The sequence below is a fragment of the Podarcis raffonei genome, chromosome 3 (assembly GCF_027172205.1).
Source record: "Podarcis raffonei isolate rPodRaf1 chromosome 3, rPodRaf1.pri, whole genome shotgun sequence".
NCBI lineage: Eukaryota > Metazoa > Chordata > Lepidosauria > Squamata > Lacertidae > Podarcis > Podarcis raffonei.
The window spans coordinates 35,370,030-35,385,509 of record NC_070604.1 but is presented as its reverse complement, the minus strand read 5'-3'; the positions used below and the strand labels follow the sequence as shown (position 1 = coordinate 35,385,509).

General features: G+C 41.8%; 1 protein-coding gene across 39 annotated transcripts in view; it reads left to right on the top strand.

The window, feature by feature from the left end:
* DST (dystonin) overlaps positions 1 to 15,480 on the top strand; it is a 304,267-nt gene that overhangs the window by 193,025 nt on the left and 95,762 nt on the right. For all 39 annotated transcript variants that reach the window (XM_053381110.1, XM_053381108.1, XM_053381102.1 and 36 more), the window contains 8 exons: positions 2,347 to 2,580; positions 3,345 to 3,629; positions 4,414 to 4,959; positions 7,249 to 7,425; positions 9,668 to 9,791; positions 13,308 to 13,516; positions 14,467 to 14,784; positions 14,961 to 15,127. In XM_053381110.1, coding sequence (XP_053237085.1) covers positions 2,347 to 2,580; positions 3,345 to 3,629; positions 4,414 to 4,959; positions 7,249 to 7,425; positions 9,668 to 9,791; positions 13,308 to 13,516; positions 14,467 to 14,784; positions 14,961 to 15,127 — 2,060 coding nt within the window. The remainder of the gene's footprint in view (positions 1 to 2,346; positions 2,581 to 3,344; positions 3,630 to 4,413; positions 4,960 to 7,248; positions 7,426 to 9,667; positions 9,792 to 13,307; positions 13,517 to 14,466; positions 14,785 to 14,960; positions 15,128 to 15,480) is intronic.

Sequence of the window (15,480 nt, the reverse complement as noted above, 5' to 3'; positions counted from 1 at the left end):
GTGCCCCTTATGTTGCCTGCACAAACATCTTGGAATGGCTCTCAGGAATGTGGGCTAAAATGAATCCACTGAACAGCAATGCAGTAAAAGAGGAGAGCTAAAATCATCCATAGTTTAGAGGTTTGTTAGTATGCTTATGCAAAACTGTTAGATATTGCTCTTCATTTCTTCAAGTCCAAAGCAGGAAAATGAGTTAAAAGCACCAAACCAGCCAAAAAAGCAATGTTACTGCAAAAACCCTACAACTTTATTTATTCGTTTTTATTTATTTAACAAGATTTCTATACCACCTTATCAGCAAAAATCTAAGTGGCTCACAAAAAAACATTAATTAAAACATACTAACGAAATCAAACTTTAAAAACAAGTTGACACCAAATTTATCAAAATACAGTCAGCGGCTTTAAAACAAGTATGCATGGATTTTTTTAAAAAAAACCTTTGTGTCTGTTAAAAAAATATACTTAAAAAATGTAAACAAGTAGTTCCAGTCAATATTCTCAGCCTCTGTAAAGAAGTACCTCTTTGCATTTGGCTTCCAAATGCTCCAATGCATGCAATTTTTTGTTTATGCCAGTAAACGGTTCAGGCGAATGTTCACTGCTTAAGTGATACAAGGAGTTGATTCATTTAGTCATTTACTTATTTATTTGGAATTCTTTTTTGCCCTCTCAGTTAAACAACCACCACGGCAAGCTTGCAAGTGATTGAAATAACAACTCCTTACACAACCCATCAGCTTCATGTCCCTTGGATGGAGTCAGAGTTTGCTTCCTTTCTGACCTGAAGTTCCTGGATAATTAGCAGTTGGAGCCAAGTGTTCTTTCTTGCAGGGAGAGGGAGAAGCAAATGCCCCACAGCTGCCCCATTTCAGGCTTTTGCATAATGTCAGGGTGGACCTCCCTTGTGGTGGTGTCCCTCCTGTGGGGGGGGGGGAGGCAGGAGATGAAGCCTTCCAGAAGCCCTTTGTTCCCTGGTCAGTGGCAAAGGCCAGAGTGTGTTTACCTTGACTTCCCAGGGCATCTTGTGATGACGTGTGCCATGCATTTAGCTGTAATGCATGTGTCAATTTGACCGGTCCATTAGATTTCTAAAACATGCAGAGAATTGTGTATATTAGCTTTTTGCAGTGCAAGATGTTAGTAAACAAAATTATTTCTGAATAAATCCAAAAGGTTAAAGTTGCTGGCTTGTGCTGTGGTGGCAGGGCCATCTAGTATTCTTGGCTGCTGGAGGCAAAGGACAAGATAGCAAACATAAACACACACACACACACACACACTCCATTCCATTCCATGTACAGATGCCAACCAGATTAGCAGTTGAATCTTACTTCAACTGCTCCAGTGAGATGGCATTCTCCTATTAGAGGTTACCGCTCACACACTTGCACTGTGCTTTTCTGCTAGTGTAGTGGCACCTCAGTAAAACGACTTCTTACTGTTTGTAGCAGAGTTTTCCCTGGAGGCAGAGGACAAGAACAGGAGTCATACTCAAATTCACAGTCAAGAGCTTTTTATTGCTTGACTGGTTGCACAAGCATTTCTGTTACTATTATATACAAGCTATTTACATTCCTTCTTTATCTCTCCAGCACGGTATAATCTCAGTCCAGTAATTAACAATCCCGACACAGCCAAACTCACAGTATCAGCAGCACACATTGTCTTACTTCCAACCTTGTTGTCAGCTTGCGTGCTGACAGCGTGTGTGTATGTGTGCTTTTGTCAGGCTGAAATTGCAGTCTGCAACTTCCTCCCTTTATTTGCACCTCCAGCTGACACCAGTCAAGCCTAGAGTGCCACTCCTACACACTAAAGTAAATTCTGGAACCCTCTTTAAAGCTTCCAGGAACCTTTATCTGTTTCTTTAAGAATGTTTCCCTAACATTTCCACCATACCTTAGGTCAGCAGGCTAGCTTGGGGATACAGGGCAGGCCCTGTGGCACATGCTACCTTGTCCTCCCACAGAGGGGGATGCCCGAGTGGCTCAAATGGAATGATATTGTGTAATATGAAAACTCTACCCTCTGTATCTGCTGCTTGAAGCGACTGCCTCACATTGCCTCATGGTAGGGTTGGCCCCTGAGTGGTGGGTCATTTAGCCTCTAATTATCAGGGAAGAAATTGTGTTTCAGGAAGTTCCACTCTTTTCCAGTATGGAGCAGAGGTCTCGATCTCAGTCTTGTAGAAATTTAGCAATTGTAACTCTCTTGTTGCCATTTTCATGAAACGTGAAGGCAAATCCAGCGTGTACCTTAGAAAAGGGGCTTTCGAAGTGAAAAAATAAATGGATAACTCTTCCTTCTGATTTTTTTATTGTTGATTCCCCGCCCCCCTTTCCAGGAGCTACAGAAAGATATGCAAGCAAATACACAGGCACTGGCAGAAATTGTGAAAAATACGGAGATGTTTTTGAAAGAAAATGGAGAAAAGCTGCGACAAGAAGACAAGACTGCTCTTGAAAAGAAGCTTAATGAAGCCAAGACCAAGTGTTTGCTGCTTAGCCAGAAGGCAGAAGAGTCCAGGAAACAGCTGGATAAAGCCGTGACAACAGCTATTAAGCAAGAAACAGAAAAGGTTCTTTGACAGCCATTTAATATTTATTTTAAAATGGCTCATTGCTATAATTTTTCCTTGCATGTGAATGCTGACCATGTCTGACAATGTCTGACAATGTTTGTGAATGTCTGAAAACTCAAGGAATTGATTGTCAGTATTATTATTATTATTATTATTTTACTGTGTGTATTAAATGTAGGGAAATGCATCTATCTATTTTCAGACATTCACCAAATGCATCTGGAATTATCAGTATTCGCTTCCCAAAAGAAAGGAACATACGAAGGATTTCAGTGTAGCACTCAGGAGATAGTTGCTTCAGCATAAACAGTTCTGCTTGCCATATGTCTCCCCCTGTATTCTGTTCTGAGCGTTCTCCCAACTGCCCCTAGCCATTTTTTTTTCTTTTTAGGGGGCAGAGTGCAGTGGAGGAAAGTCCCATTGCACTAGCTAAAATCCTTGTGCAGACTTTCACTAATGTGAATGTGGCTGGTAGACATTATCTGGTTCCATAAGTCTTTCCTCCCAAGGGAGGATCCTTTAAACAATAGCCATGCCACGGAATAATAATTCATTTTAGTTTTTCCTCATTTTTCCTACGCATACAGAAGTGCAGGCACACTGCATCATTCTGGACGTCACCAGTAGCAGAAAAAGTCCCAATAATTCCCTCCCTCCCAAAAAAAGTTGTGTTAGTATACCCTTGTTTGTAGTATCATGAATATCTGCATTTGAACTTTTCATGACTGCATAAGATTTGAGCTTGAACTTTAATTGTGCAGGTTGCAGCTAGAGAACAGCTAGAGGAGAGTAAAAGCACAATAGAGAACCTTCTGGACTGGTTGTCAAAGGTCGACAAGGATGCTGAACATGGGGGCAAGAAAGGCAAGCCAGCGATTAAACAGAATGGCAACCATTTCCAAGAAGGAGAGGTGGAAGAGTTGGCTGGAGAAGACGATGAAGTCAATGGCAACTTGATGGAAATCCAACAACAGAATGAAACTCACGTGGATGGACAACTGAAGCCCTCAGAAGATAATCTCAACATGCAATATCAGAAAGCCAAGGTACTACACGTGTATAATACGAATTGCTTTATCAATTCGCGCTTGTCCTGGAAAAGAAATGAAGGTTGATATAAACCCACCTCATGTGTGTGGAGCCACCATTGCCAGCTGTTGTGGTGGCCTTGAAAAGGTACAAAGCAAAAGCCTAGTGCAGCCAGGAGACATAATCTGGTCCACCCCCAGCTCTCTGCTTTTCATACCAAGGAATCACTAGAATGATTTCGTGGGAGGTGATTTCACCACCTCTCACTTCACTACAAGCCTCAGAGCATATTTATTTCCTAGCTCTTATCTAATGAACCAATAGAACATTTTCATCTCTAGCTTCTGTGTTGAAAGTGCTCAAAGCTGTGGAAAGTAAAGGCAGGCCAAAGTGGGAAGTATTGACAAGCACACCCAAACAGCCCAGCCTTAGCACATCTTACATCCATCGGAACGCCAGTGGCCGCACACAGCTCCCTTTAAGCACAAGGTCTCTCTCAAAAGTCTCAGTGTTATGGGTAGCTCCATGCAGGCACATCCGTGCATAAATGGAACTACCCCTAACATGAAGCCATTGAGGAAGCCTTTGTGTGTGTATTGGGATATTTTAATGCAGATGATTTGTTCTTGTGATTGGGAAGTAGGAATGTAGTTGGTTGGTACATCTGCAGCACATAGCATTTTGATTTGTTTAATGTTTCTGAACCACCGTTAAGTACATTTCCTAAGAATCGGACACATTACAGATTACATTGCTAATTATATATGTACATTTTGATTCCCTGCCGCCTTCCCCACCCAGGCTCAGCATGAGAAAATTATTTCCCAGCAGCAAGCTGTCATAATAGCTACACAGTCAACCCAAGCCCTGCTTGAGAAGCAAGGACACCATCTTTCTCCAGAGGAAAAGGAGAAGATTCAAAGGAATATGAAGGAACTGAAGGTGCAGTATGAAACTGCCTTAGCAGAGTCGGAGCAGAAGCTGAAGTTGACTCGCTCTTTGCAGGAGGAGCTTGAGAAGTTTGATGCGGACTATGGCGAGTTTGAAAGCTGGCTCCAGCAGGGAGAGCAAGAACTTGATAACCTGGAAACAGGTGCATCTGACTTTAATGGGATTATCATCAAACTGAAAAGGCAGAAGAGTTTTTCGGAAGATGTCATTTCTCACAAAGGGGACTTGCGGTACATCACCATTTCTGGACAGAGAGTATTGGATGCTGCTAAATCGTGTAATAAAAGAGAAGGTGTCAAATATGACAAGGAAGGTATTGATACTTCTTCAACTTACATTGAGGTACAGAATAAGCTGGATAGTGCAACTGGTCGCTTCAAATCTCTCTACTCAAAGGTAAATTGAGTGTGAATTCATGTGGAATGTGTATCCATGAGATAAACCTTTTAGTTCACCAAATTGTTACATGAAATTAAAAGCAAAGTTCTTTCTGTAGAGGAGGAGCCTGTCTAAGGGTATTTTTTTGCTGCATCTCTCTGTATCTTATTTTCTCTGTATCAGGCAAAATGTATAACTGAATTGGGGAAGCAGGATTAGGGTTTAGGTTTCTCTCTTTCACTCTTAGTTTGTGAGTTTCTACAGTCTCTTGTTCCCACTTTTTGTTGTTACTCACTTCATTTTTATCTTACACTTTCTCCATGAGCTCAGGGTGGCAAGCATCGTCTCCACCCCCACCCCACCCCAGTTTATTCTCACAAGCTGTAAAGTAGGTTAGGCTGTGAGTGAGTGGGACTGGCCCAGGGTCACCCACTGAGCTTGATGGCTAAGCAGGGATTTCAGCCAGATTCTCTCCTGTCCTAGCCTGACATTCCCATGCATAACTTGTGAGCATTGCCAAACCAATTTACAGTGGAACCAGATATGATCCTAAAATCACATTCAAAACCTAGATATAATCAGGGTTCTCACAATGAATTTGTGAGCATAACTGCTGTCATGTTAATTAGGCTTAGAAGTATTCCTCATCATCCCTAAACCAAGTTTATATCTGAACCAAATCTTGCAGCACAATTCATTGCATGTTTTTTCAGAAGTAAGTCTCGATTTGTTTAATGGAACTTGCTCCTTAGTATGTTTGCTTAGGATTGCAGTGTTAATGTTAGTGTACTGGCTTTATTTAATGATATATGGTGGGGGGTGGTGTTATGTGAAATACTAAATTGCCCTATTCTGTATATTTTTCTGTATTGCACAATATTTGATCTTCTCAGGGAATCCCATTTGTTTTCTTACCATTTACTCCGAGGCTTTTAAACGTGTGCTCTGAGACAACTTAGAACTGAATTTGGTCTCTAGAGCTATTTAAACAGCCCTTTTAGTGTGTTAAAAAGAGTGTTTTTAAGTGCCTAAACACATGAATGCAGAAAGTTGGTGGGAGCAGGGACACACACACACACACACTCCATCCCCAATGTCCTCAGTTGCTGAGCTTTCCTGTGATGTGCTAAGCATTCTGCAGGTGACTTCCACTCATGTTCACTAGAATCCAAGTAGAACTCTTATAAAGAGTTGAACTCTAATAAAGCAGTGTCCTCAGTTGCGTGGAGGAGTCTTTTCGAGTGCAAGTGAGCAGAAGTAGAAGCCCCTGGCACACTTCCTCTGTGCAACGTGGAAGGCTGGGGACTGCAGTAGTGTGATGTATGTGAGGACATTGGGGAGTGGGGCTTGTGTGTTCACCCCTGTCCACACTTTTAACAGTCCACATGTTCAGGTGAATGTCTGAACACCCCTAAGGCAGCAGTCTGATTGCTTTACTGTGTGCCCAAAGCACAGATCAAAGCTTTCCCTCTCAGGTGACATTCTGTGGTGGTGTAAGCAGAAATCTGGGTGATGCCATAAGATTACCACGTAGCCACAGGTTCAGCCATTGCCACAAGTCAGTGACTACGAAGAGGATCATGGCAATTGTTCCCCAGGCTGTGATAATCTAGAAATTGACCAAATCTTTCATATGGCTGCCAGACATCAGCAGGCACCACTTTGATTACTGCTTTGCATTGTGCTGGGCTTCATATTTTAGCTAAAACACCACCATTGTACATATGGGGTGATGGAAGAGAGATAAAAACTGAGATACACACTAGCCAACACACAAAAGAAATTTATTCTGGAATTCTTATTTTGTTCATTTAACTCAAACTTCTAAAACCTAGGTCTTCTCAGGATATACAAACTTTCAGGTTATGATTTTGTCTGCAAATCCTACTTGTCTGGCTTTTCAAATCTGACCACTAGATGGAGCCAGTTGCAATAAAAAACCTCTCACATGAGTGTCAGAAGTTAGAAGTTAGTGAGGAGGGAAATTTAAACAAAAGCCTTGGTTCACGAAACACACTCTAAGCCAAACCTTCGCTTTGCTTGATGCAGTGTGGCAGAAAAAGGGTTTGGTTTAGGGTGTCAAACAAAGCAGGTTTGTGTGCTTTCCATGTTCAGCCATTACTGGAGCAGTATGAAAAGGCATTGTTATTGCATAAATATCTTGCAGTATGAGCTAAGCAGAGTATTTGAATTACCATTACAAGATGTTTTCAAATCGCCTAAGTCTTTTAGCTAGTAATATTATATACAAATGCTTTAAAGTATATATCCATTCTTGAACACCGTTTTCTCTCTGTGCACTTCTAGTGCAGTATCCTTGGAAATAACCTCAAAGATCTGGTAGATAAATACCAGAATTATGAGGACACCTCATCTGGGCTTCTGACGGGACTTCAAGCCTCTGAGGAAGCTGTGAATAAACAGTTGTCTGAGGCAGTTGCTGTAGATCCAAAAAATCTCCAGAGACAACTGGAAGAAACCAAGGTAAACCAAGTGAAAAAATATATCCAGAGCTGTTGTATTTCAAGAAAAAGCAGTTTATAGAATAAAGGAAGGCCATGTTCCCCTTTGGCGTATGTGTGTTTGGGGGGGGGTACATTAGTTGAACATGTCAGATATAGAAAAAAATAATGCTGATTGTTACAAGGGAAACCTGGAAGTGTCCTGTCAATGACACTTTTTTGATCATTATCTCTTTGGCTTGTTCATGAGACCCCAAGTGCTTATTGAACGTTGTGGCTATATGTCAGGGGACCCGAACCATTTTGAGCCTGGGCGCACATTTGGAAAGCTAAGAAACAGTTGTGGGCCAAACATCCATCTCACATGGTGGGGCGGGGGGACCCACCACTCACGCTTGGATCTGATCCAACCACCACACAAATAAAACGGACAAAAAGTGTAAGCAATCCCCCACCCCACCCCCCAAAAAAACCCTCTCAACAAAACAAAACCCAGTAAATTTAGAAAGGACATTGAAAGGGCAAGTGGCCTCATCAGGGACCAACAGTGTCTGTCTAAGAGAACCAGAAGTAGAATCAGAACAGTGTATATGTTTTTTCTCCTTTTTCTCCTCACCACACCCCTACAAGGTAGATTATATTGAGAGATAATAACTCAATATAACCTAGAGAATATCATAGCTTAGCACGGTGCTTTTTTTCTAGACAAAAAGGTGTCAGAATGGACCTCCCTCAGAAGGCCCACCCCAGAGCCCAAAGAGGATCTCTTTGGACTTGTGGGGGGTGTCTCCTCATGAGCCAGAGGCTTGTTGAGGATGTTTATCGGAGGTGAGTCTTCCTCGCCTCAGCTGAGCAGTTAATGTGTCCCCGCCCCCACCCCACCTCACTGGCTCTCATGAGCTTTCCCACATGTTAGCTGGCAGAGACTCAGCAAAGCACCTCTGTGCCTCCAGCTCACAAGGAAACCGTCTCCGGAGCATGAAGCGGATGTCTCCTTTTGGGCTCTGGGGAGAGTCTCCTAATGAGCTAGAGGTGCAGCGGGGCTTTGCTGAGGTTGGTCGGGCTCCTCTCTGCACTTCCGGGGCCCAGTTGAGAGGTGCCAGAACAGCGTTCCAGAACGTTCTGACAGAAATGAAATGTCCTAGTTTAGAAGGGATTTGACCACAGTCTCCTCGGCCCAAGCCCAGCACTCCTACTCGGAGTCACTGCATCACCCTGGCAACTGGGGAAAAAAATCACAATTCAAGTACAGTGGTACCTCGGGTTACAAACACTTCGGGTTACAATCACTTTGGGTTACAGACTCCGCTAACCCGGAAGTAGTACCTCAGGTTAAGAACTTTACCTCAGGATGAGAACAGAAATCACGCGGCAGCGGTGGCAGCAGCGGGAGGCCCCATTAGCTAAAGTGGTACCTCAGGTTAAGAACGGTTTCAGGTTAAGAACGGACCTCCAGAACTGATTAAGTTCTTAACCAGAGGTACCACTGTATTTGTGTGGAGGGAGGAAACAACAACAACAACACGGACACTTCTTCATAAGAAGTTTTTTTGTTTTTGTTTTTTAAAAAAAGATAACTGGATTAAGGTAGATGAAACATTCTCTTTATCTGGAGTTCTTTCCTCCAAATCCTCCTGGTTCCCGACAAATGTTATCTCTTGTGACATAAAGCAGAAGTAGCGCTATAGGCAGAACAGAGAGGGCTCTCCATCTGCAGCCTGCCCACTTTACCACCCCAAAGGCTGACTGACATCACAGATTGCATTTTTAATAACAAAACTCTCTTCCCATGGATGGGTAACTGCTTTTATGTGACAGGGAAGCTCTGTTTATGACAGTTGGTTAGGAGAGCCTGTTTTTTTTTTTTTTTAAATGAAATGCTTATCACGGTGGTAGCCAAGTTGCAATTTTAATGTATAGCATGAAAAGAATAGTCATTGCGTAAGTCCCACTGTAGTAAGCGGGAGCTATGCAAAAAAAGGGCAGTAAGCAAAATATCTTGGGCTGCAAATTGCGCTTGCCCGTCAAGATAAGAAGTGCCTGTTCCGGATCAGCTCATGGTTTCATTTAGTGTAGCTTTCTATCATCCCGAGTAGCCAACTGGATTCTGCTCAGAAGTTCCCCAGCAGAGCAAGATGTGTATTGTCATCTGTAAGACGTTTAATGGTGTCTGCCAAACCAATCTTACTGTTATTGTGTGCCTATGTGTACATACACACACAAGTTAGCAAGCAGTAGAATTGAAAAATTGTACATTTTTACAGGTGCTTCAGGGGCAGGTGTCCGGTCACCAGGTTGCTGTAGAGAAACTGAAAAAAGCTGCCGAAGTGCTTTTTGACACCAGGGGAGAGTTACTGCCAGACAAAGATGAAATCCAGAATACCCTGGGTAAGATGAGTAACTGTCTTCTCCATTTCCTTCTTCCGTTGATCATATTTGTAGACTGGAGAAGATACTAAGTGGTGGTTGCCTCCTCGCCTCCTACAACTCAGCTATTTTTACCGTTATTATTTTTTAAGGCAAAGGGCATAATTTACTGAATCAGGCGGAGCAGTTGTTTAGCTCTCAGCCCATGAAAATCAGCAGTACTTAGTAGTGCTCAGGTTTGGCTGGGTCATGTCCCTATAATGTAGCGCCGAACCATACGTGACAGTGACAGGCCCGTGTCTAAATGCAGGTCTGCTCCAGTCGCATGTTACAAATGGGATGAGTGAGCCATTTTCAAGGGCAAAAGGGTGGAGGGGAGATGTGTTGAAGTTGCTTATGTGAGACTCCCAGTAGCCTTCCCGTGAGGCACTGATCAGGTTTCCACCTGCTTAGCTTCAATAGCTTCAGGTGATCCTAGGACAGCATTGTGGTAGCTGGGCCCTCCAGGTGCTGTCGAATTCCAGCTCCCATCAGTCCCACCCAGTGGTCAGGGATGATGGGCATTGTGTTCCAGCAACATTTGGAGGACCACGGGTTCCCCATCTCTGTTTATGAAGCACTTGGGTTTATCAGAACTCAGACCACACGACAAATGTCTTTTGAAACTTGCAGAACTTTCCAAACCCATTAGTGACAAGTCATAGTGTTGGTGTCAGTGGTAGCGTGTCCTGCTGCTCCAAGGCAAAATGTCACCTTGTGCACATGGAAGCCCCAAAGTTATTGTGGAAAGAAGTTTCAATGTAACTACCGTAGCGCTAATCATATGTAAACATTTATAGTTAAGAAGAGTAGTATCGCTTTCTAGTTCATCACATCTATATTTCTTTATACAAATATTTATTTACCACTATACCATTTTTTAAAAAATCAAATTAGTTTACTCTCTCTCTATACACACACACACACACACACACATATTAAAAAGTTAAGATCAGAGGCCATCAACTATCTATTATTCAAAGGCCAGCATAGGCATTAACTGTCCATGTTCAGAATTTGTTTTCCTGTTTCAAGCCGGAAAAGAATTAGGGGAAATGACACACAGTTCAGTGATATTTCTACTTGTAATAATAATCAAATATGCTGAAACAGAGAAACTGTTACCAAGAAGTGCAGAGGTAATGACGGGTTAAACTAAACTTTGGATTCAGGGGTGATCTTGTGGTTTCAGTGAGTTAAAAAGACACACATCCTAAGAGTCTGGAGAAGAGGATATCTGAGCTGATTGAGGTTTCTTTTAAAATTATAACTGTTCTGCCCTAGCAGCCATATGAGATTACTGGAATATGTATAAAGGCCTGCAAGAGAAAGCTGGCTATGCAGACTTAAGCCTTTAATTCCCTGGTTCCAACCGTCAAGTATGCGAAGTCCATCTGTTTAACATCCTGCTGTTACAAGTTAATGTATTAAAATATTGCAATACCTCTTTTCATACTCATGCCTGGCACTGCTTAACCTGCTAAATTTTTGGTGGTTTGTTTTTCAGTGCTCCGTCTGATATTTTTCTAGCTGCTTTTCTAGCTATTTGTGTTTGATATTTGATGAATAAAGAATGTGTCAAAAAAAAGCGGGAAACCCGACACTACAGAATTTCTGGGGAACCCCCCCCCCATTTCAGATCCCCTCACCAGCTACACCCGTTGTTCGCTTTGCACCCTTCTTGAGGATAGAAAAGAGTATGGGAGTGTGTGTAGAGACTAGCCTATTGTAGAAAGACAAAATTTACATTCATTACTCTGCTTGCTTTTGCCTCTGTTACAGCGCACCACTGGCATGTTGTCCCTGGAAACTTGCCCAGAAAATAATGCTACCCACAGGCTGAAAAGGGTTCCCCATTCCTGCTGTAAAGAATAAAATCCAGGTTGTATTTACCTGGCTTGGAGATGTAGGGTAGTTCTGAGCAACTGATAGAATTGTCCCCTTTATGAGACAGTGATATCAGTTGCTAAAATCAATCAGCAGGAAGAACAGATGAAATCCTTCTTTTGTAGAATATTGCCCTTTGACTTCGGGCCTCAGCAGTCTTTGGGGACATTTGCTTTTTATATAACCTCTTTCTTTTAGATATTTTGCAATTTGCCTTTTTAAAACCTGTGTCAAGCCACCTGAATCGATTAACTGTTCTATCCAACTGTTTTATCCACAAGGCCGTCTTCTGTGGGCATGCACTTCAGGCATAGAAGGAATCACATGTTCCCAGCTCCCTTGTAAAAGGGAATCACGTGTTCCCAACCCTTTGTTGTTCTCAGAGTCGAATATGTCTGACTCCAGTCAGCGTACTGATGAAGAATCCATAGTACGCTCTCAGAAAAAAATAACTCTTATCTATGGGTCCCCTATGCTGTGAATTTTTAAGGTTCAGTTTCTAAGGTACAGTTTCACTTGAGAGAACCTCAAGTAGAAAATTCTGCATCCTTCTGGGGCTACTCTGAGAGCCAAGCATTGTTCGCTACTGTGTGCGGCTTGTGTTAACTGGCCTCTTTCCTATATCGTGTGGTATGCTCCTTGTCACAGCTAGTTATTGGTCATATTGGCTAGCTGTTTGCAAATACTAAATTCTGAAGAATACTCCTTAGGCAAATCTTTAGGTGTGGATTGGGAAAGTGAGTTAGAAGAATTTTTTGGGGAGTGGGGACTGTTCCTTAAGAGGAGAGAGAGAGTGTTATTTCCCATGAGTGTTCCAGAATATGTGGGATACAGGCAGCTACAGGGATTTTTTAAAAAAAAGTTGAAAAGGGGGGGGGGAGAGACTCCCACCACTTTGTCTAGTTGCCTATCCTGCTCCAAACTTAGGGAAAATTTCTCCTGCCTGTTTTCAAAGGGATTATGTTTTCAACTCTCTATCTTGTTCATGGTTGAAATAAGCTTGGCCGAAAATAGCGACCTAGCAATACTTTGAATGTGTGTTTTACATGCAAAGTATTGCTTTGCTGGTATTTTTGGCTAACCTTTCAGCGTTAAGGTTCTTGTAAAATTGACACTTGTGTAGATAAGAGAATATTGTCAGGTGCAGCTTTTCAAACTCCTGCCGCAGTGTGCCAAGGCAAGCTACACTTTACGGATTAACTTCTCTTCTTCCCCAATAACTTGTTTAAGGTACAGGAGCTATCTTTCATGTATTACAAAATTTGAGGTTCAATTCCATCGATTCCAGTCATAGGGTGTTAGGGAGCAGGATTGGCAAACACTTGTGCCTGAGACCCCAAAGTGCTGTTTCCAATTGCAGTAAATTATGTTGTGATAGCCCTGGGGTAGTGAACCTATGGCCCTCCAGATGTTGTTCGATTCCAATTTCAGCCCCCCGTGGCCAATGGTACCAGGGTGATAGGAATTGTTGTCCAACCACATCTGGGTGGCTATGGGTTCCCCATCCCTTATTTAGCTGGACTATTAGCATAACTCTGCCAAAGGCAGTTGCTTGTATTCTAAAATGGTTATGAACTTATAAACTATCCTTTATCTACTTGTTTCTTTCAGATACAATTGTGGATAAGTATAATCACTTATCCAAAGCAGTGAATGACCGGAATGAGAAACTTCAGATCACTCTGACACGTTCATTAAGCGTCCAGGATGGATTGGATGAAATGCTTGATTGGATGAATGGTGTTGAGAAGAGTCTTGAGGAGCAAGGTCAAGTGCCTTTGAATTCTTCTGTAATTCAGGATGTCATTAGTAAAAGTATGGTGAGTTAGTTTTTAGCAGAGCAAATTTTCCTACTAATGCCAGGAACTTAAAGCTCAAAGTGGGGGCGGGGGAAATCAAGATACTGAAAATAAGTTTTCATTAATACATTCAGGTATCTGAAGAAAATTCAGTCTTAAAACAGTGTTTCATTAGAGTGCATCTAGACGGTGACTTTCTCTAGTGCGCATAGTGCATTTGTGGGTGAGATGCATGCTAATATTGTATGTTAGTGTGCCAGCCAACCTGAAAGTGCATGTCAGCTGTCCCAGTCTCTGTGCAGACTGCCACAAATCCAAATATACTACCAGGGTTGGCACAGGGGGCTGCACAAAACCATTGGTCGTCACTTCTGCAGCTATTGAGTAATGACTACCTTTTCTAAGAGTAGCAATAAACAAATCTGTCTCTTTTAGTTTCTTCTTTTTCTAATCTTAAGTTCTGTTTGCCACATTTCTGCATCAGTTCAAATTTTTTTTAAAGAAGTCATCACAACAATTCATTAGCATTTTTGTGTGCCTTTCTCCTAAATGTACACATAGATGTGTGCAATTTTGCCTGATATACACATTTTTGCAACAATTTTTGCCTGTTATGCAGTTTTGTGTGCTACATTCATTGATTTTTTATAAATATTTCATGCTAATATACACAGTTGTGTATAGATTTTTTTAGTTTGAGAACTGCATTGGTAAATTTGGAGACGTGCAAAGGATAGCTGTGCTTTTGGTTCACATATTCTTTCATGCTCACCTTTAAATGCAATTCAAATTTCTTCCGCATCTTTATCTTTGGGGTTCTTCCTCATTGCCACTTCTTGTTTGTGGATTCCATTGCTTTAGAAACTGACTACAGGAAGTGCAGTTATTTACATCAGCTTGCAATCACTTCATTCACATAGAGATGTACCCATGAGTATGCCTGTCTTCTCAGACTTACCTATTTATCCCAGGCTCTAGAACAAGACATTGTGGGTCGGCAAAGTAGCCTAAATGCCATGAAAGAAAAGTTGAACAAATTCATGGAAACAACAGACCCATCTACTGCATCTTCTTTACAAGCTAAAATGAACGAACTTTCTCAGCGGTTTTGTGAAGCAAATAATAAACACAGGAAAAAACTCAAAAAGTTGGAGGGATTGAAGACCAAAGTGGAGCTGTTTGAGTGCCTCACTGATAAACTCCAGTCATTCTTGGACAAGAAAACTCAGGCTCTCGGCGAGGCTGACATCCCAGGAAAAGACGTTACTGAGATGTCCTTATATGTGCAGGTACTGTAGATTTTTACTTTTGTGAGCCCTACATTGCCCCTTACTGAGCAGTACAATGGCTGGCGTAACTATGCCACCCACAATTATAAGAGAACCTGCTGAGTCCAAGGAATAAATTTTGAACACCGTGCAGTGTGTTCAGGTGTGAAGCAATTACTTTCTTGTCCATTTTAAAGGAAACCAACACTGAACTGATGGAGCAGAAAAAAGATCTTGAAAATTTGCAACACCTCATTGAAGAACTCTCTCCTCATGCTCTTCCTGGAGACAGGTCATTAGTGTTAGAAAAAGTAAATGCCTTGTCAAAGAAATTCAAGGAAATGGAAGAGACTATACGAGAAAAGTGAGTACAATAATCAAATTTTAGAATAGTGTGTGCTGATGGTGGTGGTGGTGATGAAAATAATCAGGGTTGTCGAGTAAATAATTTCTGCTGATTATCTGTCTTGTGACTGATTTACTTTTACCTAATTACAATAATTTTCATGTGCATATTTCAAACACTTCATTATAGGTGCCTTTTTGAGGTAACTTAGAATTTAATAAATAAAATATCCCACTCAATACTAGAAGTTAATCTTTAATATTCCCCCCATAGTGCACAGCAGAATCAAAATAGGCTTAGCAAAGAAATGCATGCCTTGAACTTGTAATCTTGCCAATTCATCAGTCAATCAATCAACCAACTAAAGGGTT